This window comes from Dreissena polymorpha, chromosome 14 (assembly GCF_020536995.1).
Source record: "Dreissena polymorpha isolate Duluth1 chromosome 14, UMN_Dpol_1.0, whole genome shotgun sequence".
In the NCBI taxonomy this organism is placed as follows: domain Eukaryota; kingdom Metazoa; phylum Mollusca; class Bivalvia; order Myida; family Dreissenidae; genus Dreissena; species Dreissena polymorpha.
The window spans coordinates 43,351,865-43,376,768 of record NC_068368.1 but is presented as its reverse complement, the minus strand read 5'-3'; the positions used below and the strand labels follow the sequence as shown (position 1 = coordinate 43,376,768).

The 24,904-nt window shown below is 34.7% G+C and overlaps 1 protein-coding gene across 1 annotated transcript in view; it reads left to right on the top strand.

Annotated features, from left to right (window-relative positions):
- The first annotated feature begins 1,127 nt into the window (after positions 1-1,127).
- The window catches only part of LOC127858006 (uncharacterized), a 32,349-nt gene continuing 8,572 nt past the window's right edge, over positions 1,128-24,904 (top strand). Inside the window, exons 1-13 of the mRNA XM_052394845.1 lie at positions 1,128-1,398; positions 4,297-4,408; positions 7,219-7,304; positions 8,360-8,451; positions 9,681-9,792; positions 14,901-15,007; positions 16,038-16,164; positions 17,663-17,783; positions 18,733-18,818; positions 19,666-19,904; positions 21,178-21,237; positions 22,640-22,801; positions 23,559-23,687. Coding sequence (XP_052250805.1) covers positions 1,293-1,398; positions 4,297-4,408; positions 7,219-7,304; positions 8,360-8,451; positions 9,681-9,792; positions 14,901-15,007; positions 16,038-16,164; positions 17,663-17,783; positions 18,733-18,818; positions 19,666-19,904; positions 21,178-21,237; positions 22,640-22,801; positions 23,559-23,687 — 1,539 coding nt within the window. The 5' untranslated portion in view covers positions 1,128-1,292. The remainder of the gene's footprint in view (positions 1,399-4,296; positions 4,409-7,218; positions 7,305-8,359; positions 8,452-9,680; positions 9,793-14,900; positions 15,008-16,037; positions 16,165-17,662; positions 17,784-18,732; positions 18,819-19,665; positions 19,905-21,177; positions 21,238-22,639; positions 22,802-23,558; positions 23,688-24,904) is intronic.

Genomic DNA, 24,904 nt, shown 5'->3' with positions numbered 1-24,904 from the left:
TGCCAGTCAGAGTTACATAACTTTGCCTGCACAGTCCCCTTATAATTATCAAGTGTTGTAAGTATGAAAGCAATAACTTTGATACTTAAGGAATAAAATGGACCTAAACACAAAACTTAACCAAAATTTTCAATTTTCTAAGTATAAAAAAGGGCACAAAATTCTGTCAAAATGCAAGCCAGTGTTATCTAACTTTGCCTGCCCAGTCCCCTCATGATAGTTAGTAAGTGTACCAAGTTTGAATGCAATGGCTTTGATAATTTATGAGAAAAGTGGACCTAAACGCAAAACTTAACCAAACGCCGACGCCAAGGTGATGACAATATAGCTCTTTTTTTAAATAGATGAGCTAAAAAGGTGACAATTAAATCTTCTTCAAATTTGTATATAATCTATTTCAATGCATTAAATACTTGAAACTTTTTTGATGTGTATTTTTTTGCCATTCTGATATTTTAATTCATTTTGTCCTCAATTAAAAAAGTGATTTTGAACATTAATTATGAATAAATCTGAAGGAAAAGCGGCTCAAGAGACAAGTTTTTTGATTGGCTGTTCAGAAAATGTGTGCGTCGAAGTACAAACATGTATGTCGAAGTATAAATTGTACTTTGACGTACAAATATATACCTCGAAGTGTATTTTATATGTGTATGTCGACGTACAATTATTGTACTTCGACGTACATTTCTCATTTTACCTTGTAGGTCTTCTTGACTTTCAACCCAAATGGTACGCAATAGTATATATTTGGGGTTATCTTAAGAATGCACCCACTTAAGGGATCAATACAGAGACCTCTCAGTGACTCAGCCAGTTAGCAGACACCCCATCCACTATACCACAGCCACCGAACCAGCCTGTGGCTAGAAAAAAAGATGCTAGATCTTTAAGCTTGGAACATGTAACTCGTTTTCAGATTGATTATTTTTTTATGCATTACTTAATTATTGCAACAATTATAATATTTTGAACACAATCATGTCCATATATTTATTAAAAATACGTGGTTATGACAAAAAACTTAAAAAGCTTTTGCCCGTAAATAAGGTAGCACCTTTAATCATATTAGGAATTAATTAATGAATTGTTTCCCCTGATTTCAATTTCGCCATGAATTAGTTCAATGAGTGTTCCCGAGTCCGTACACTATCTCGTCTATGAAAAAGAGTAGCGTCCTGGCTAACGACACGTTTTCGTTAAAATGTATTAATTGTTTTTATAATAATAGGTCAGATTTTCAGTTTGCGAGTGTATTTGAACAATATAAAGTTATGAAATAAAACTTAGCAATGGCTAGAAGTGTAACTCCGTTGCTAAAGTCGTATTTAAAATCCAATCTTATCAATCAAGGATGTCAACACCGAGGGTTTTCTTATTCATCTTGCCTGCGGACAGGTAAGCAACTTCTTCTGGTCAAAGACCAATAGACAAGAAGGATAAATAACCAACATTTTATGTATAATCGATGATTTAGTGTGCTCCTGTCAAATAACTAATACCAATCCAACATATGGCTATTAATGCTCAAATGGTCATTGTCAGCTCGGGTACTACTTAAAAGTACATTGGGTACTCTTATATATACTTAAATGTACCCCAGGTACAAAAAATATACCCGGCCAATATTCACTGACTGTACCCGAGTATTATTCCCGCCCAAAATCCGATGTCATAAAAACGCGCTACAGAATACAAAACAAGATTCTCTTTGAAAACAAACTTCCTCAACATGCTTTTTAAGCAGGACTTTCGATAATATAGAGGCTATTTTACAGAATATTGACATAAATATAACATAATTGATTAAAAAAAATAGCTGATTATGACCAATTTAGCGTTATAATTACCGGGTACATGTTACTATGTTAGTATATGTTACATATATACATGTATCGTACCAGGGGAACATTTAAATATACTTAAGAGTACCTGGGATTTATTTAAGTATTACCCGAGCTGACAATGAGCAAGCTAGCGCTATTGAAACATGGGGTTGCTGCAACTGGGAATTGCAACTGATAAATTAAGGCCTTTTTCATGTAGACTCACCGTCTGGAATCCAGGCTGCACTTAAATTGGTAATAATAGCCACATAAACTATATTCTGGCATAAATAAACACAAAAAGATCATAAATATATCCATAGTGAGCAAATTAAAAAACTAACATGATGTGGTGTGCTTGCGGAATAATGATATTAACCCAAGTTTCAAGTGCCTCAACTGCTCATTAAAATCATAATGTTCGAGTATTTGCAAAGGACAACGCCAAATGTTTCCAATTTGAAAATATGATAACATTAATTAAACAATAACTCTTTTTCAGTATTCTTTGCAAGATAAATAGCGTCTCTAATCAAACAATCGTGATACAACAGCTGACTCTTATCATTCTCTGTATACAGTAAGATAGCCGAAATCGTCAATTCAAAACGTTCACTTTCTTTTTCTTCATCATTTTATTTTGATCATTTCTCCACAAAAGAGACACAAATTGATGTCATTGGTAACTAAGGTGTTACGTTTAAACGTTTAAACGGTCGCGTTTCGTGTTTTGCTGAAAAATGTTTACCAAAACAGTAAACGTTTAAACGACAGACAATATCAATATAATAAATATTGGGTTGCAAATAACGTAGCCGACTAGCCGTACGAAGTATATCGATGACAAACTGCGAAACAGGGTACTTGCGGTAAATCTGGGCTACCGAATTCGGCAATAATTTATTCCTGATTGGTTAGTGGATGGCACAGACATGAACAGAAAATAACGCAAATTCTTCGTTACTTTCCGAAAATCTTACAACTTGGCAACGAAACAGTGCATATGCCGCCATCTTGAAATATTTTAAGAGATTGATTAGCCAAGTCAAACACTGCGGTAGCATGTTGAAAAGCAATATTTTAACCAAATTATATATTAATTACGTTTTTGCTAGTTAACTGGTTTTTCATTTTCTGCGGTCAAACGATACATGCGTTGTATTTCATATGCAAAATACGTGCATTTGTTTCGGAGTGTCGTTTTCGGAAACAGTATTTTTCATTGATTTTACATTATTTTCGACGTTCTTTAAATTGTTTTTATAGAATGACGAATACATATGTGGTGATTCGGATGCTCTGTTTTATAATATTTTATGGTTTTAATATGACGTCATTGCGCGAATGGGATATGCACTGAATATTACTTCCGGCAATAAAATACTATTTTCGGTTTGGAAATGCGATGGTACTGATGCTTTTTAAACAGACATAGGGATACCGTTTAAACGGTAACGTTTCGTTTATTTCATTTCGTTTAAACGTTTAGAAAAATGTGTAAACGTGACACCCTTATTGGTAACAGGTATTGTGGTTGTTATGATGTGTTAGGTTGATTAAACCCAATTTAATACACATACATTTTTACATGGTCATTGGCTTTATCAGGAATACCTTTAAAAATTAATGCTAAGATATTTAATAAATAATATTATATCTAATAATAAAAGAAAACTTTTTTTTTTTGTCTCAAAATACAAGGATGCCTATTGGAAGAATCACTGACAATGTCTTCAAAACATCCACAATTGGACATCCATGTTTTAAAAATAATAGTTTATAAATAGTCATATAATTATTGTTATCACAATATTGCAGAGCAATTGTTAATACATATACACCAGTGCTCCAGCTAGGCCTAAATTTGAGGGCAACCTGCCCTACCGAACCTCCGCCATGCCCTTAAAAAAAAAAAATCTTTTTTTTTTACATAATTTATGATAATTAATAAATCTCTTATTACATTACAAGTAACTAATTTATTTCTTATTGTAGACATTATATTTAAATGGTTTAATAAGAATGGGAATAAAATATTCTAACAATTATTAATAACACATAAATTAACATGCCACAGGAAGCATTCTAGAAAAGCCCGCGCGCTAGAAAGTGCCCTTTTGACAAAAAAGCCCCGCTGCCCTTTTTAAATCTTAGCTGGAGCACTGTACACTATGTATTTAATACAGAAAGCCACACTAGTCCAATGTGTAAATTCCACATAAACCATGTAATTTTTATTAAGGGAAGGGGTTAATGTAATGTATTACTCAGTCATGGTTAATAGATATTTCTTATTTTGACAGTAAAACACTGTCTCAAACAAGGAAATGGGTCTTGACAATATGCAGTATTAGGTTTTGGAAGAAAAGAACCATTATCAACTTCATATCTATACATAACTATTGTAATTGTAACAGCGGATCTCAATTTATGTTTGTTGAATAGTATATTCTATTTTACCATTGTGCAGGTCATTTGAAGTTTTCGGAGCAGGTTAAAGCAGCCATTGCAGCTAGGCAACCAGTTGTTGCCCTGGAGACAACTATAGTAACGCATGGAATGCCAGCTCCACAGAATATCAGGTACACGTATTGCTGAGCAATTTGCCTTCCTCCTCAGCTAGAATTTCATTAAGAAGAGACTTCCTTTAAAAGATAAGTCCCAAATAGGATGAAGGTCGTCGCTGGAAGACTGCACAGGATAATGAGGAAAGACACGTTACGCACATGCTTTTAGCCCTGTTTTCCCAGAATGCGGCTCTATTGATGTGTTGCTGTATAGACAGTATGTGCATACATAGTGTAATAGGTATCAGCTCATAAATAACATATATTTTACAGTGTGTTTTTCCTTTTTATAATCAGGGCCAGTATTCTGCCCCATTCCCAATGGAAATAAGTATATAGTTTTCCCAAATGGGGCCTAAAATTTCCCAATTGAAGAGTTCCACACAAAAAAGTTTGTTTTGTTTTTTTTTGGTGTTTTTAGCTCACCTGTCACAAAGTGACATGGTGAGCTTATGTGACCGTGTGATGTCCGGCGTCCGCTGTGTGTGCGTGCATGTGTGCGTGCGTGCATCCGTCAACAATTTGTTTGTGTAGACAGTAGAGGTCACAATTTTCATCCAATCTTTATGAAATTTGATCAGAATGCTCATCTTGATGAAATCTGGGTTGGGATTGTATTGGGGTCATCTGGGGTAAAAAAACTAGGTCACTAGATCAAAAACTAGGTTACTAGGTCAAATAATAGAAAAACCTTGTGTAGACAATAGAGGTCGCAGTGTTCATCCAATCTTTATGAAATTTAGTCAGAATGTTTATCTTGATGAAATCTGGGTTGGGATTGTATTTGGGTCATCTGGGGTCAAAAACTAGGTCACTAGGTCAAATAATAGAAAAACCTTGTGAAGACAATAGAGGTCACAGTTTTCATTCAATCTTTATGAAATTTGGTCAGAATGTTTGTGTTGATGAAATCTGGGTTGGGATTGTATTTGGGTCATCTGTGGTCAGAAACTAGGTCACTAGGTCAAATCATAGAAAAACCTTGTGTAGACAATAGAAGTCATAGTTTTCAACTGATCTTAGTGTAGTATGGTCAGAATGTTTATCTTGAAAATACCTGATTTTGGATCGTATATGGGTCATCTGGGGTCAAAAATTAGGTCACTGGGCCAATTCTAGTAAAACCTTGTGTAGATGAGAGAGGTCACAGTTTTCATCACGTCTTAATGACATTTTGTCAGAATGTATTAATTAATGAAATCTTTCTTGGGATTGTATACGGGTCTGATAGAATTTAAGTTGATGTAGCAAGGTTAGTCAGGTGAGCGATTCAGGGCCATCATGGCCCTCTTGTTTTTGTAAGATCTCAATAGTTCGTTCCTCTCACTTTTACTTTTATTTCAATAATTGAGAAGCATTTGTCAGCAATACAACACCAACACTAATTTCCCAATTATAGTAAAAATGCTGCAAATTTTCCCCAATCCAAAACAGGGCCAAAACACCAACTTTGGGGAAAGGGCCACAGCCTTTTATTCAGGGAAAAAAGACAATTTTCTGGGTTTGGGGCATGAAAAATACTGAGGTAGATTGGAAAATTAGAGAAAAATGCATGATTTTAAAGAAATTTCTGTAGGGGAGATGGCCTTTTTGGTAAAGGGGAAGAAAAAGAGGCTCCTTGCGAAGAATTTTTTTTTGCCCTGCAAAAGAACCAGGCCCCATTACCAAAATTGTGAAAAAACACTGTATTTTCATCAGTGCTCAGCATAAAGGTAATGATGTTATTGTTGGCTCAGAAACAGAATAAATAGCTATATTTATTTTGAACAAAAGGCAATGGTCAAGTATTGTGAACAAATTAATATACAGAATATTTCTGTTAAAGACATAGCAGTTACTTTAACTATGCAATGTAAATGTTTTATGCCCTTAACATCTACTGTTACCAAGAAGCATATAGTGATTGGCCCATTCATTCGTCCATCTGAACGAGTTGAACCCAAATTGACACTTTTCCTATTTCATTTTTAATGATTCTTTTTTACATAGCTTTGATAGTTGCATGAATGTTGACTTTGAACATTATCAACACACCAACATCTCCCTTATCTCATTTTGAACATGACACTGACCTACTTTTGCACTACGACTGAATTTAGACTTATTGGGATGGACCAAATTTGTATTTAACCCAAAATGATGTTTTTCAACTTAAAAAGTTGTGTCTCTTGTATTGTATGATGTCTTTGAAGACTATTGACACATCAACATCAACTAACTTAATTTTGACCTTAAGATAGAGCTACATGTTGACCAAAACTAATTCAGAAGGTCCAATTCTTGGTTAACCAAAAATACTTTTTTGAAATCTCAAGATCAGAGAGTGGGATATTATGTATATTGTTTACAGGACTGCACTAGAAGTAGAAGATATTGTGGGTATATTGTGTTACAGGACTGCACTAGAACTAGAAGATATTGTGTATGTTGTTTTACAGTACTGCACTAGAAGTAAAAGATATTGTGTATATTGTGTTACAGGACTGCACTAGAAGTAGAAGATATTGTGTATATTGTGTTATAGGACTGCACTAGAAGTAGAAGATATTGTGTATATTGTTTTACAAGACTGCACAAGAAGTAGAAGATATTGTGTATATTCTTTTACAGGACTGCACTAGAAGTAGAAGATATTGTGTATATTGTTTTACAAGACTGCACAAGAAGTAGAAGATATTGTGTATATTGTTTTACAAGACTGCACAAGAAGTAGAAGATTTTGTGGATATTGTTTTACAGGACTGCTCTAGAAGTAGAAGATATTGTGTATATTGTTTTACAGGACTGCACTGGAAGTAGAAGATATTGTGTATATTGTGTTACAGAACCGCACTAGAAGTAGAAGATATTGTGCGCCAATCAGGGGCAGTTCCTGCCACTATAGGGATCATTAAAGGACAGGTGTACATAGGTAAAGCAAACAACAATAGTTCTTTTTCTTGTCTCTCTACCAAACCTATAATTTGTTTTTTCTCTCTCTAGCTATGCTTTGTTTGTTAATGGGATATCAACAGGTATGACACTACTATTATGCTACAAACCACCTGTAGGTAGTCAGAGTAATTGCTTACCTTTTGCCCTGAAAGCATAAAACTGTTATGAAATGAACAAATCAAACACTGCGCTGGTAAATTTTGAAAATGACTTGCTCAGGTGATTCAACAACCGGACTCTTTTTCCTTCTTTAGCAAGGGCCTTTCAAAGGCCCCTTTCCCCAAGAGAAAGGCACCAACACCTAAGAAATTTGTTTTTTAATGCAGAAATTTTCCCCAAATTTAAAGGTTTTTTGGGGGAAATTTATTTCAGCTTGAAGTTATGTAGATGATTTTTTCACTAAATGGAAGTACAAGCACTTTCCCAAAATGAAGAAAAACAAACATTTTGATAGGGTAAGACACTCATATGGGTTGTGAAACTTCTGGTACAGAGGGCTTTATGATAATTTAATGGCCCATCATTGATTTAAGGTGCTGTTGGCTATTGACCCCTCTCAATTCCTATCCGGGTTGTGTTGCACTCCAACTATAATATAGGAAATTAGGCTTGATTATGTAAACTTCTTTTTCTGTCCTTCAATCTCAAATGTTCACAAACATTTGAGATATTTAACATTTATCATTGAACACTCCAAATTTAATTGTCTATGAGTAATGTATGCATTAGCTCTTTCAGTGCTGGAACCGAATTTTTAAGGCCTTTGCAAACAGTTTGGATCCAGATGAGACACCACAGAACGTGGCGTCTCATCAGGATCCAAACTGTTTGCTATTCTAATAGTATTTTTTGAAAAAAAATCAAAGAAAATGCTAATTTTAGAAATTCAGCAGATGACATTTTTGCAGACGACAAATTTCCCAGCATGCAAAGGGTTAATCTGCTTTATCTTGACCTTTGAATGACTGAAAAATTGAATAAACTTCAGCTTTGAAATCATATGCGCAGTTCAATACTATATATGTTTCCAAGGCTTGGAAAGGGACCAGATAGAGTACCTTGCTGATCCTGGTACTACTGCTGTGAAAACTTCCCGGCATGATCTTGCATATGTTCTATCTCAGGTATGCATCTTGTTTATATGTCACTTTGCTGGACTTTGGATGAGATTCATTGAATATTAGGAGGTACTCAGTGATTTCAATTGAAGAAGAATCCTGCACTTGGTTCAAGCAAGTTGCAATATTCTCATCCTCGACTACTGCAAAAAATTAGCCTTGCATCATTTTGACACATAATTTTCCACAATCCAATTTTTTTAAAGCCATAATGGAACCAGAAATCATCTTTTATGGAAATAATAAAGCTTTTTGTGAATTTTTTTTATTTATTATATTATGATAAATAAGCTAAGACAAAACCTTAAACATGCATTTAAGAAGATTTCAAGTTACATGTAATTTCCGTATTTTGACCATAATCATTTTTATTTTGACCCCTCATAAATTTTGAGACCTTGGGTCATTTTGACTCCTGGTTTTGAAAATCCACTGAAAAACCTGGGTACTGTATATGGTCATAACTGCTTTTAAAAGTTGTTCAGTATTCAAAGTTACACATTTTTATAGCAATAAATAAACAATACAGTTATTTTCTTTGAATTATTTTTTGTTTGAACCAAATTTGTATACTTATTTAATCATAACAGCTGGTGCACACTAAATAGGCTTAATTTGCATCTTATGTAAGAGAAAACTTTATTTTCCCACTAAATCTATAGACAATTAATTTAATATTAAATCCAAAAAAGTGTGTTGTTTCTGTGAATAAGATTTAAAGTTGCAATTTATCTTAGTTAAATTATATGTATCTAGTAGATGTTTATCTTAAATTATATGTATCTAGTAGATGTTTATCTTAAATTATATGTATCTAGTAGATGTTTATCTTAGTTAAATTATATGTATCAAGTAGATGTTTATCTTATTCATCTACAGGCTTAACCTGAACAAGTGTATAAAGAAAACATCTATCCTTTGTGCAATTAAGTTCAAGTTAAACATATAATAATAATATGATGTGTTTGGAAAAACTGTTTAGACAGAGACCTAAATTGACACAGCCAATAATTTACGATAAACTTTGTGGATTTTTTGTTAAAAAAAAGTATAAACAAAAACCCTGTTTAGGTGGAAATAGTCATCCCTGATGAGTCTGTGCAAACTGCGCAGGCTAATCTGAGACGACTCTTTCAGCACATGGATTAAGTCCAGTTTTCACAGAACAAGGCTCAATCTAACGTGTTTTAGTGTGAACAGCTCTAACAATTTCAGTATAATTTTATTTTATACAGGGACTGAATGGTGGTACCACTGTCTCCGGCACAATGGTGCTGGCTCACATGGCAGGCATACCGGTGTTTGTGACTGGTGGCATAGGGGGCGTGCACAGAGGGGCTGAGTCAAGTAAGTCACTGAGTCTTGTTTAACCTAATTGAACTTTGCGTCTCAATCTGAGAAGATGGGGTGAATGCATGTGTGTAAAGTCTTGTTCCACATTAGCCCTCGCAGTATGCACAGGCTAATCAGTGATGATACTTTCCGCCTAAACTGGATTTTTGTGTGAAAGAGACTTCCATAAAAGTGGAAAGTGTCATCACTTATTAGCCTGTGCAGACTGTACAGGCTAATCATGGACAAAATTACGCACATCAATTAATTCTGTGTTCCTTGAATCAATTAATTCTGTGTTCCTTGAATCAAATTCAATTAAGAGTTTATTAAGCAGGTTTTCAGCAGAGTTTACAATCATGGTTATAAAATTTGGGCTTTGCAGGCGGTGGGCAGACTGTTGCTTTACAATAGGAGTTTCTAGGTAAAAACTTCATCCTGCATTATCCAACCTTAATACAAATTTGGATAATTCAAGCTTGCATGGAGACCTAGCTTAGAATTGGATTAAAGCCAGTCAGCATCACAAAGGGGAATTACTGTTAGCAAGAATGTTAAAAATTCTTGTTCAGTGATTTTTCACCAAATTTGTGATACTGTCACGTTTTAAGTATCTTGCAAACAACTACTCCAATTCTATTGATATAGCTGCAGACAGCATATCAACAAATCAATTTAATTGTTATAAATTTGCGTTTTGTGCAAAGGAACAAAAGGACATCCTTGATTGCAGTGATTTTGCAATCCAAACTTTTTCTTTGAGCAGACCACACCATCTTGGAAAACAAACAAATGCTTTTTAATACAGATAATATTTTGAATGCATTATTTCATTGATTGGCTATAATTGTAGAGCCATATTCTGTATTCTGTGTTCTTCTTGAACCCCCTTTGTAGAGGAACCAAACAATTGTTTGTAGACAGTGAATAATCCACCACCGAATATAAACACTCTATATTACACGTTCACACTATTCACTCCTTAAATCACACACCTTTCTCTTGAATATAACAGTGTATCCACTAGTCACGAATGTTTGTGGTTTAGTACTTTACGCGCAAGTTTTCATTAGTTGTTATAATATTAATTAAAAAAATAAAAGAAATAAGAAACTTTCAGCGAAAATTTATAAACTGAAGGTCGCAGAGTGCTTCTATACGTACAATAGAATTATATTGCCCTGAATATACATACCCAATAAACACTATTGCCTGTTTAATTAAGACCTATTCCCTTTGTGTGTTTGGTACGGGGTTGTCGCTGGCACGCATTGGTCGCTAAGAGCAACTGACGTGTCCTGTCCAGACCGTACAACAATCGTCCACGATGCGTCTCGAGCTAATGAAATTCTGTAGACAAATGGATTTTCAGGAAAGTCTTTAAAGTTGGCCAACTGTTGATGAGTATGTAGAGCTGTTGGTCTACGGGTAGAGTATTAAATGGAGTGTCTGTTATTGCCTCCCACTGACGCTCTATGTCGACCATAATTGGCTGTTTTACACTATGAAGGGCACTACACTTGAGCACAAAATGTTCTGCGGTTTCGTTTTCTTCACCACACATCTGACATGTTGGGTCAATATCAAACTGAATAAAGTTCTTACGTTTTGTTTGAAGCATATAAGTCCCTGTGAGTAACCGTACCTTTGTTTTTAACCGTTCTGACTCTCTGGCATTATATTCCAATGAGAGCAAAGGAACGTACTTATCTTGTCTCAAGAAAAACAATGTGGAATATGGGGTGTTAAACTGTCTATTTGATTACTCCAGTAGCTATGAACCGCCTTGAGTACACGTGTCTGCCATTTTCCCGTCGTGGGTGTGTTGTCAGCTAAGTCAGCAACAGTCCCCAACTCGTACTTCCACATTATATGCTGCACTTGTATGAACCAGGATGAGCTGTCAACTGATTTAAAGCTAATCTGACGTACAAGTAGCGCCCACTCAATACTGTTTCTATCTTGCGAGCATATAGTATGTAAGAAGATCAGTGCCTGTATGTGAATTTGTGCTTTGATCGGTAAAAGTCCGGATAGAAGATATATTGCCCCATTGGCTGTGTTGTCTGGTTATCTAAGAATTTCTTTAACAACTTTCTTTGAAATGCTCAAGACAGTTTATAATGCGTTCAGATGGTAATAACAGTTCCAATCCATATAAAAGCACGGGAAGAACATAAGATTTGTAACGATGAATAATGGACAGTACATTTAGTCCCGCTTGCCCTTTGTAACCACTACTGAATATACTATATGCTTTTCTTTTTGCTTTTTAGCCGGATTTTTTTCGAAAAAATCTCGGCTTATAGATTGATGTTGTCGGGCGGGCGGGCGGGCAGGGTGGCGGCGTGCTCGAAAATGTTAAAGTTCTTATTTCATGGTATAACTTTGGTATGCTTGGACCTAGAGTCTTCAAACTTGACATGAAGGTTGGCCAGGATTAACAGATGACCACTGGTCATTTCAAGGTCATTCATTTGAAGGTCAAGGTCACTGTGACCTTCAATATAAAAAATGTTAAAGTTGTTATAACTTTGGTATGCTTGGACCTAGAGTCTTGAAACTTGACATGAAGGTTGGCCATAACTAGTTAGTAACCACTGGTCATTTCAAGGTCATTCATTTGAAGGTCAAGGTCACTGTGACCTTGAATGTAAAAATGTTAAAGTTCTTATTTCATGGTATAACTTTGGTATGCTTGGACCTAGAGTCTTCAAACTTGACATGAAGGTTGGCCAGGATTAACAGATGACCACTGGTCATTTCAAGGTCATTCATTTGAAGGTGAAGGTCACTGTGACCTTCAATATAAAAATGTTAAAGTTGTTATAACTTTGGTATGCTTGGACCTAGAGTCTTGAAACTTGACATGAAGGTTGGCCAGAACTAGTAAGTAACCACTGGACATTTCAAGGTCATTCATTTGAAGGTCAAGGTCACTGTGACCTTGAATGTAAAAATGTTAAAGTTGTTATAACTTTGGTATGCTTGGACCTAGAGTCTTGAAACTTGACATGAAGGTTGGCCAGAACTAGTAAGTAACCACTGGACATTTCAAGGTCATTCATTTGAAGGTCAAGGTCACTGTGACCTTGAATGTAAAAATGTTAAAGTTCTTATTTCATGTTATAACTTTGGTATGCTTGTACCTAGAGTCTTCAAACTTGAAATAAAGATTGGCCAGTACTAGAAGATGACCACTGGTCATTTCAAGGTCATCCATTTGAAGGTCAAGGTCACTGTGACCTTGAATGTAAAAATGTTAAAGTTCTTATTTCATGGTATAACTTTGGTATGCTTGGACCTAGAGTCTTCAAACTTGACATGAAGGTTGGCCAGGATTAACAGATGACCACTGGTCATTTCAAGGTCATTCATTTGAAGGTGAAGGTCACTGTGACCTTCAATATAAAAATGTTAAAGTTGTTATAACTTTGGTATGCTTGGACCTAGAGTCTTGAAACTTGACATGAAGGTTGGCCAGAACTAGTAAGTAACCACTGGACATTTCAAGGTCATTCATTTGAAGGTCAAGGTCACTGTGACCTTGAATGTAAAAATGTTAAAGTTGTTATAACTTTGGTATGCTTGGACCTAGAGTCTTGAAACTTGACATGAAGGTTGGCCAGAACTAGTAAGTAACCACTGGACATTTCAAGGTCATTCATTTGAAGGTCAAGGTCACTGTGACCTTGAATGTAAAAATGTTAAAGTTCTTATTTCATGTTATAACTTTGGTATGCTTGTACCTAGAGTCTTCAAACTTGAAATAAAGATTGGCCAGTACTAGAAGATGACCACTGGTCATTTCAATGTCATTCATTTGAAGGTCAAGGTCACTGTGACCTTAAATGTTAAAATGTTAAAATTGTTATAACTTTGGTATGCTTGGACATAGAGTCTTCAAACTTGACATGAAGGTTTGCAAGCACACTTAGATGACCACTGGTCATTTCAAGGTCATTCATTCTAAGGTCAAGGTCACTGTGACCTTGAATGTAAAAATGTTAAAGTTCTTATAACTTTGGTAGGTAAAAATGTTAAAGTTCTTATTCCATGTTATAACTTTGGTATGCTTGTACCTAGAGTCTTCAAACTTGACATAAAGGTTGGCCAGTACTAGAAGATCACCACTGCTCATTTCAATGTCATTCATTTGAAGGTCAAGGTCACTGTGACCTTCAATGTTAAAATGTTAAAATTGTTATAACTTTGGTATGCTTGGACCTAGAATCTCAAACTTGACGTAAAGGTTTACATTTGATAATGAAATTGATGGAAACTTCAAACAATATGTTACTAATTTGCTAATAAAAAAATTGAGATCAAACTTTCCTAATTGTCAATTCAAGTTCATATTTGTGACCTTAAATGTTATTGTTGTTCATGTATATGCATGCATTCAAAACATAACACAAGGTTTGCTCATGCCTTGAAAAGTACTTACATTTCATTTTGACCTTTGAACAATATTTCAGTAATTTAAGTATTGCATTGACAAAAACACGAAAGGTACTTTCCTGTCATTTAAATAAAAAATCCGGCTTCAATGCGGTCATCTCCGACCGCGGAACTCTTGTGTAAAATTTTCATCCACATTAGCTTTTTGGTTGTTCAGCATAGAGTCAGTTTGTATAATACAGAGATGTATAGCCTTTTGCACAGTCGGAATTTCCTCATTGTTCGCGAAGAGGGGAGTAGACACGCCCTTTTTACGTTGGTGACTAACATGGATATGCACGCTCTTGGTAGGTTGTAACAGGTATCGCTCCATATTGGCGAATTCTGATGAAATGTTTAACAGTTCCTGAGCTTCATTGACCGTCTTGTCACATAAGCATATATCGTCCGCACAAGCACTGGCCGCACATTATTTGTTTCAACCAATCAGAGAGAAGACTGAAATCCAAGTTAGATTTGTTCTCTTTAAACAGAGAGATATGTGATATTCATCTCTGATTTTTAGTTTTGCAATTTTAATGATTCATCCCACAATTTTAATGTGCAACAAAAAATGGCAACTACTCCAAATTGCATGGCAACATTTGTGAAAATAATATCACAATTTGGCGGCCTTACAAAAACACTGCATTTTAACTTTGTTATGTTATGTTTATTTTCAGCCATGGATATCAGTGCGGACCTGACTGAGCTTGGCAGGACACCAGTTACCGTGGTATCAGCAGGGATCAAATCAATCTTGGACATTGGCCGGACACTGGAGTATCTGGTGTGCTCATATTGTTTGGTTTACTTAAGCATCCATCCAGGTTACATTTTTCTGCAGATTTTCATCAAATTTCTGATATCTTAAGATCTTTTGTTTTAGACATTGTTGCCCCAAGAAAACAAAGTGACACAACCAGAAATTGCTAATTGATGAGTGATTTCTTCTTTTGTCACAATTTTTTCAAATTTATCTGCTGCAAGATGCAAACATGCTTCTGCAGGGATGGAAGAGTTAAGTTTTGTTTTATATGTTACTTGCATTGAAAGATTACAGCTAATTGTTGACACTCTAGAGTCTGTGTCCTTCATAGATAGAGCCAGTGCTTTAAGGAGATGAAGAGAAAGCTCACAGAGTAGGGATCACACTAACGTCCATCAATTTCCAAGGCAAACTCCATATCCACAACTCCATCATGACTATTACACTGGTCTTGTCATTGTTTCACTTAAAGCTCAGTTGTACAATATTGGTCGTCAACCTGACTTTTGTTTTCAGTTTACTTTCTCTGCACTTTTTTTAAGCATTCTTCAGAAAATGTTTGTTGCCATCACATACCATGAGCCTAATCCTATTTGATTCCTTACAATTAATGTACAAGCTCTGCTGTTTTCGGAGAAAACCCGAGGTATTGTCATAGCCAGCTATTCTGCCGTCCGCGTCGTACTAAAACCTTAAAATTAACACTAAAATCAAAGTGCTTCCACCTAAAACATTGAAACTTCATATGTAGCTGCATCTTGATGAGTTCTACATGCCACACCCATTTTTAGGTCACTAGGTCAAAGGTTAAGGTCACTGTTACCTCTAATATTCTTCTGACAAGCTTTCATTTATTAAAAACTGCATCCGCAGCCAAGCGTTGGCACCCGCTATGCGGTGCTCTTGTTTACATATTAATACCATACAAGTGCTTATTTACAATGTATGATATAATGCACACAAAGAGTTAACAGTACAGTAAAAATAAGTAAGTACTTTACCTGTATACATAGATATTCCAAATATACCATATATATCATGCATTCAACAGGAGACACAGGGTGTATGCGTGGCAACTTATGGAGCGACCAATGATTTCCCTGCATTCTTTTCCCGCTCAAGTGGATTTAAAGCTCCGTACCATGTGACATCACCATATCAGGTGGCCTGTATGATAGGTCAGACTTCTTTACAGAATAACATTTGAATATATGAGCAGTTTTTTGTAAGTAAGTGTCCTTTTTGCTGGAAATCTTTTCTTAAGTTTTAAAATTGTATGAAACACATATACTTGAAAAAAGTATTTGCAAACGATATGCTTTTGGTTTGCAACCTCATGTGAAGTATTTAATATGTGTAACAGATACAAATGTAATATTTTATTTATTTATTAGATATTTTATTAAATATTTTCTTGTTATTTATATAAGTATAGCTATGTCGAAGAAATTGTGAAATTCAAAGAATCATTCATTCAAGAATTCCTTAAACTTTTAAAATTCCTTAGGTCTCTGGCTAATCTTTGTTAAGACTTTTTTGTAATAAAAACCTTTAATGCATGTACTAGTAAATGTTGGTAAAGTGGATTAGAAAAGAAAACTTTATCTAGAGTACACGCTAAGTAACTGTTGCCATTTCCCTCAGGTACTTTGTGAAAACTTGCCCCCTTTTCTAAGAATCCTTACATCATGAATGAATCACTATCCAGTTTAATGAAGGCATCATGAATGAATCACTATCCAGTTTAATGAAGGCATCATGAATGAATCACTATCCAGTTTAATGAAGGCATCATGAATGAATCACTATCCAGTTTAATGAAGGCATCATGAATGAATCACTATCCAGTTTAATGAAGGCATCATGAATGAATCACTATCCAGTTTAATGAAGGCATCATGAATGAATCACTATCCAGTTTAATGAAGGCATCATGAATGAATCACTATCCAGTTTAATGAAGGCATCATGAATGAATCACTATCCAGTTTAATGAAGGCATCATGAATGAATCACTATCCAGTTTAATGAAGGCATCATGAATGAATCACTATCCAGTTTAATGAAGGCATCATGAATGAATCACTATCCAGTTTAATGAAGGCATCATGAATGAATCACTATCCAGTTTAATGAAGGCATCATGAATGAATCACTATCCAGTTTAATGAAGGCATCATGAATGAATCACTATCCAGTTTAATGAAGGCATCATGAATGAATCACTATCCAGTTTAATGAAGGCATCATGAATGAATCACTATCCAGTTTAATGAAGGCATCATGAATGAATCACTATCCAGTTTAATGAAGGCATCATGAATGAATCACTATCCAGTTTAATGAAGGCATCATGAATGAATCACTATCCAGTTTAATGAAGGCATCATGAATGAATCACTATCCAGTTTAATGAAGGCATCATGAATGAATCACTATCCAGTTTAATGAAGGCATCATGAATGAATCACTATCCAGTTTAATGAAGGCATCATGAATGAATCACTATCCAGTTTAATGAAGGCATCATGAATGAATCACTATCCAGTTTAATGAAGGCATCATAAATGAATCACTATCCAGTTTAATGAAGGCATCATGAATGAATCACTATCCAGTTTAATGAAGGCATCATGAATGAATCACTATCCAGTTTAATGAAGGCATCTGTTTCAGAGAAGAATCATGAGCTCGGCCTGCAGTCTGGAAGCCTGATAGCAGTGCCGATACCACTGGAGTTTGATACGCTCGGGCAGGAGATAGAAACTGTGATACAGTCTGTTGTAAGGGAAGCTCAGTAAGTCCATAGCAACAGATTGATTCAGCCTTAAGTAAATTGCATTTGTCAAGCATTTAATGAGGTATTGTGTTTTTCTTAAGTAATTACACAACTGGGAACATAAGTCCAACATTATTGAAATTATATCTTACATGACAACCATACATGCCCTCCTTTGCTTAGTTTGTTGAGTGATATACTTTAAATTCAAATCCAAGGATCACAGCTTTGATTCCTGGTCTGAGCCGAGTTCTGGAAAATAAGGGCTTATTGCATGTGTGTTAAGTGTTGAAGATTAGCCAGTGCAGTCTACAGAGACTTATCAGGGATGACATTTGCTGCCTAGACTTTATTTGCATGGAGACTTACTCTAAATGAAAAAAATCCATAACAGTCGCAAGTGTTGTAAAATGCACAGGCTTATTTGGGAGTACACTTTACACACATGCATTAGATCCAGTTTTCCGAAGACTGCTGCTCATTTATATCTGTTGACATTCTTCCTGTACCTCTTATTCAAGTATAGCAATGTGGGTTACTGTAGTTTGTAACAGTGAAGCAGCTTACCCAGTAAAATAGTGAGTAGGTTTACTAACTGACATTACTAAACCCAATGTTGAAAACAGGAAAAAATCTTAACAATAAAAGAAAACGAACAGACAACCATATGAGTGTTACACAGACTACTTTATATGAGCGCGGCTGTTGGAAAACGGGGTTTCCATGCATGTGAGTCAAGTGTTATCCCCAATTAGCCTGTGCAGTCTGTATAGGCTAATCAGAGAGGAGGCTTTGGGCCTGAACTGGAATTTAGGTAAGAAGAGATTTTCTAAACAAATATTTCCCTAAAAAAGGCAGACTGCACAGGCAAATCTGTGATGACACTTAACGCACATGCATAAAACCAGTTTTTAAAGAGCAAGACTCAAGACTATCTATTATCAGAAGTTCCCACATTGTGTTACAGAGACAAGGGGATAAGTGGTAAGGAAGTGACCCCATACATCTTGAAGAGAGTGAATGATCTAACCCAGGGAAAGTCATTGCAAGCCAGTATCCTTCTAGCGTACCAATGGGGCAGGGATATAAGGGGAGGGTCAGGAAAGGCTTGTCTATGATGAGAGAGGGGGGAAAATGCAGGGATATAAGGAGATTGCAGGGATATGAGGGGAAGCCAGGGATATGAGGGGATGGGATGGGAAGGGCATATTACTTTTTGCAGAGTTATGTGCCCTTGCCCTTTCTCAATTTTTTTATACATTTTATTATTGTAGATGTGTTTCAAACTGATTTCTCAGTTCTCTATGTATCAACATGAAACTTATAAGTAATCAGTTATATAAATTGTGTTTGTACTGTAGACTTCTTAGTGCAAGATGTTATTTGGCCTATGGCATGATATTCTCTGCAGAGATATATGTCCTTGAAATAATGAAAACATGATTGTTCATGAAATTGTGTACTTTGTGAAGCAAACTGTTTCATGTAGTACATGTATATCAGAATGAAGCATTATAGAAGTGTGTCTTATACTATGTACAAGTGAAAGATGTTTTTTGTTGGGTTTGTTTTCCCAGCCCTTGTTTTCATAGTTATTTGCAATTGAACTAAGACTATTGATTAAATAAATCAACACAAAGTTCTTTGTCTTTTTATGTGACCTATTTGAAGGAGCAAGCAAACAAAGTTTGGAATTAAATTTACTAATAATTAAGTTTTGCACCTGCTTGATGATCCAGTTTGTCAGAGGTATTTGTAATCTTCAATGACTGTTTTCAACGATGATAGGTGTCTAAAATTTCCAAATTTCAGCATTTTAAATTTAAAATTGCATAAACATTTGTGATTTTATTGCAGGAAAACGGCGATGGTCATTTATTTTTTCCTTCACCTTAATCATATATTCATCTTATCAAGAATAATGCAGCAGTTGGCAGTGCTATAGCTGTAGAATTAAACAAGTTGAAACAAATGAAGGGAGGAAACTCTTCAAATGTCAAAGAAACATCTGCTACAAAGGGAGATCATCAAAAGTATCATAATATTTCCACTGGAGGAAAAACAGTTTATCCTACCTTAAGAAACACAGCCATTACAGCAGAAAAAAATGTGGATAGATCAAGTAAACAAAAAAAAGTTGTAAGTAAAGATTTTTTTTGTATTTCCAAGTGAATCAGATGATGTTAAAAAAAATGTACTTTTTCTAATAAGTTAAGTAGAAGGCCAAATTTACCTCATAAATTATATCTTTATTTGTAGTCTTCATTTTTATTTATCATTAAAAAGAAAATGGGTTTTATTTTATACATTATATTTAAAATTCGTGTATCTTTAAAAATAGTTCAATATTTGTTATCCTAATCTTTTATATTTGTCCCAAAATGAACTTTTTAACTAGATATTTTATTGTCTGCATGCTTCATGTGAGAAGTAAAACCTTTATCACATGATCATAGAAGAGTTTGAAATCAAGGTTATACAATAAAATGGAATAAAATCAAATATATATATGGAATGAAATGTTTATGTATTTTTACAATTCAATTTATAATAATTATAATTATCAATAAGTGTGATAGTACATGGTATACATTGCTTGTACATTATCAATTCTTGAAAAAATATTATGTGGTATATAGAGAATACTAGGAGGGTGCCAAATAAAGCAAAGTTTATTTTGCGAGGCTTAGTAAATCTGAACCACGAGCCTTGCGAGTATTTCAGATTTTCGGGTCGAGCAAAATAAACTTCGCTTTATTCGGCACTGACTTAGTATTTGATTTATCCCATCAATTTTCTTAGTCGTAAAGTATTCCTTTAAAAAAGAATAGGAGAATAGAACTACACGGAAAATCCCAGTTACTTTTAGCAAACATTGTTTTATTAAATCTACTTCGTGCTGAGCCTAACATATTACAAAAAGATCAGTAACTAATCTGTGTTTTATTTTCTGTTTATCATACCATTGCGTCCCCGATTTTAAAGAAATAATGAAAAAGAATACTAAAAAACTGCAGCTTTAGCGGGAAAGAATATGACTTTTGTCGTTTGACATGTTAATAATGATGTCATGAGTACGCGCACTTGATATTTGTAAATAATGCTTTTTGTGTTGCATTTTGTGTTTAAAATATATTACATCGTGGAATCAGATTGTTTGTTTTGTTGAATTTGATTCGATTTTACTAAAATGATAACTTTATAGTTGATTCCGAGTAATATGACCATCCTCCGCCGCGCGTGACAGCTATATTTCAGCATTGCCAAAATAAAGGAAAATATATTCCACAGTGGCTTATTTCGACAATGCACGTCTGATGATGGGATAAAATGTTTCCTGATTTTAACATTAAACTTGTGAACATTTTGTATAATCATGACTTAGAAGTTTACATCATATGCATCGTTTCAGACAGTGGTTGGTTGTTCCATTGTGGACTTCACAGTAAAGGTGACACAGCCTCATTTTAAGGTAACATTTTTCACTTTGTTCAGTTTTGAAGGTATAGGCCTGAGTGGGAAAGCTTCATATAATGAATGCCCATAGGGTGTTGAAATACGCCTATGGACAAATTCAATGCAAAGTCTAGAAAAAGCCTGTTTCCCCAAAAATAATTATTATTAGCTCGGCTGTTTTCGGAGAAAACCCGAGGTATTGTCATAACCAGCTCGTCATCTGCCGTCCAACGTCCGCGTCGTTCTAAAACCTTTACATTTTGTTAAGGTTTTGAACATTGGCTCTTAAATCAAAGTGATTCAACATGCAACTTTTAAACTGCACATGTAGCTGCACCTTGATGAGTTCTACATGCCACACCCATTTTTGGGTCACTAGGTCAAAGGTCAAGGTCACTGTGACCTCTAAAAAAAAATCAAAAAAATCTGGCAAGCTTTCATTTATTAAAAACTGCACCCGCAGCCGAGCAAGGCAACCGTTATGCGGTGCTCTTGTAGTAAATACAATTATGTGTAGTGCAAGTGGCGTGGAAATATTACTGTATCCCTATCTTATGTGTTTATGTAAATTTTTCCTTCTTTCTTACTAGGTTCTTACATTTTCTTACTTTTCTTTTATATCTGTTTACTGTGTCTACATTTTAATGAAACGTAATAATTTGATTATGTTTGCTTACGAATCTTGAAAAATACTCAAACAGATGCTTTGTTTGCAGTGTATTTGAAAATTTGAATTGGCCACGTCAATTTTGGAATTTTCATTTGAACTGCAAATATTGTTTCTTTGGAAATGCAATGTTTATTCTGGGCAGATGGCTCTCAGTCACACAAACTGTAGGTTTTAAAACTATTTTTATGTGGCCATAATTTTTCCATGCATTTTCCAATTTTAAATCTAGTTCCACACAGCGCGAATTAGCCTAATAATGGCTTATATCCACTAATAGTTTGACTATGCCAAGCGTTGACATCACTTTTCAATGGATGTACCCATAGTAATTGTAAAGGACTGGGATAGCCCATTGATAATATTTTAGTGTAGGCTTTTTAAAATTTATGCGGGAATCCTTAAAGTCCAGAATTAACACTGGAAATGGATTGATTTATTAGACTATTGTATGAAACATTGCTGTGGGAAAAATTGGGCTCAAAGCATGTGCATAACATGAAGTCCCAGATTAGCATATGAAGTCTGCACAGGCTAATCAGGGGGGACAATTTCTGCCCAAAATGTATTTTCATTTAGAGTAGACTTCTTTTGAACTAAAATTCCACAAAAGAGTTAAAGTTTTGTGCCTGGTTAGCCTGTGTGGACTGCTCAATCTAATCTGGGAGGACACTTTACGCACATGCATTAAATCCAGTTTTCCCAGTGCAAGGCTCAATAAGGAAGGGACAAAATCACCACTGGTTTTCAGAGCAATGGTGCTAGTTACGCTGGCCACATACATCAATCCTTTGGAGGAGTGGGGCGTAACCTTGCAGATGGGTTGTCAAGGCTGGGCACCGACACACTCTTCCTGTCAGCTGTAGGGGATGACTCCCATAGAGCAGCGTTTGAACAGCACTGTAAACATATGGTGATTAGGAAGTATTTGTTATACATGCATGTCTTTACATTTATTTTGCAAAGAGTTCATTATATCCTTGCAAACATTGTTTTAGATGTTACCAAGTTATTTTATTGGTGTTTAATTGGGTTTATTTGTGTTTCTTTGATGGTTAGTCGATGGTAGGGGGTTTGTTAGCTAAGTTTATAATGTTTGTTTGTGGTGAAAACTACTTCTTTACTAATCAAGCCTTCAAATTAAAATAGCTATGTCATCATTGGAAAGTGATAAATAACAAAGCGGTGCATGTTTATTAGTCATATGTATGATAAAAGTCATTTTTATTTTGCAATATTTTCTTTCATCTATGTTGATGTTTTTCTTATTATTTTATCAAAATTCAAATTGTGAAAATACTCAATACGTCCTTTTATCATAAAATTAAATGCTCAATGTACATGAAAGGTTTAAGTAATTGTTTTGCAACAAACAAAGGTATGCAAGTCCTTAGCAAAAACATTCTCTTCTTAATCAACAAATCATTATTGATAGAAAATGTAACTTTAGGAACATTGGCCAACTTCTTTTCTGTCAGCTGCCTTTATTGTTTGTCCAATAATTTCAAGTAAATAGTGCATTATTGCATGTATTTGCTTTTAGTGAAAATGGCATGATAAGTCAATGCAATCTTTAATTCACAAGTCTTAATTGGCAAATTGTTTTAAAATCTGACTGTGATAATACAGTGTTATTGAAATCATAAAACAAATGTGCACATTATTTTCAGAACCTATCAGGTATTGCCAGGTTACCCGGTCACAGGACAGCGACCTACTGTGCCGTGCTACGGGACACTGGCCACCTACTGTTTGGGGTCCAGGATACCAATATAGCGTCACAGATTACACCACAATATGTAAGGAAGTTTCTTATATAAAGAACAGATTTCTATAGCAGGCTTTGCATTAATTTACCATAATAAATACATTTCATGAAGTAAATTATATATTTGTGGAGACAGTGAGATATTGCAACCTGGAGTTCTGCACTAATTGATAATAGCATGCAAAGATCTATGATTTGTATTGGTAGATCTTTGTACCATGTTGATTCTGTAAAAGCCACATGTCATCTTAAGAATTAGGACTAAACTATAACCACTCTGGTCACAAAGTGGTCATATGTTCATATATGATTATGATCAAATAATTAAATAATAACGGTTTGGCAAAACTTTAGACTAAATTTCATTTTTTTCTAGCTGTACATTACTCATTACTTATACATTGATACTTATCATACTGTTTTTTTCACAAGTTAATTTTGTTGATCAAGAAGTAAATTCTGTTACTACTTCTTAATTTTATATGTAATATGACAGAAATGTATAACAATAGTTATGCTGACGAAAGTAACCATATTTTGCGTGCCTTTTTGTGGATCTATTGATTAGTTATGGTGTATTGATAATCCCCAAATCTTGAATTTGAAACTCTTCTATTTCAACTAGCCATACAATATACATGTACATAACTAATTTCTATTACAATTGTCAAGACATGGGCTGTATATTTTGCTAGTAGTTAGATTGAAGAATGGTATGTAGCACTTATTAAAGTCTTTAAAGTTCTCGGTCAAAATAGTACCAAGTGTATATGTATTAGATATGTGTACTGCAATGTATATTTAAATGTGGTTGTAAGCTTCTGTCTCAATAAATGTGTGCAGAACATAGCAATTTACTTGAAATATAAGCTGCACTTTGCAAAAATGGGTCTTATGTCATATTCCTACTGTCAGATGCTAACATGTCCCCTTATGAGACCACACAATCATGCATGACTTTACATTGGACATTATATTTTCTGAACATTCTGTACAAATACAATGTATTGGTAATAATTTGTGATAAATATCTCTTCAGGGGAAACATTTATTTGTGTTTGATGGATTATTTTCAATTTTGTAGTTAATACAGACATGTATGATACAGTGAGGCTTTGAATTATTTGATTTGAAAGAAATACCAAGATGAGGTACCAAGGTATGAAATAAGTGTACATGCCTGGCAATATGCGTCTCTGAGAATTATTTTATGAATATTAGATAAGTATAAGGTGCAATGTATAATAA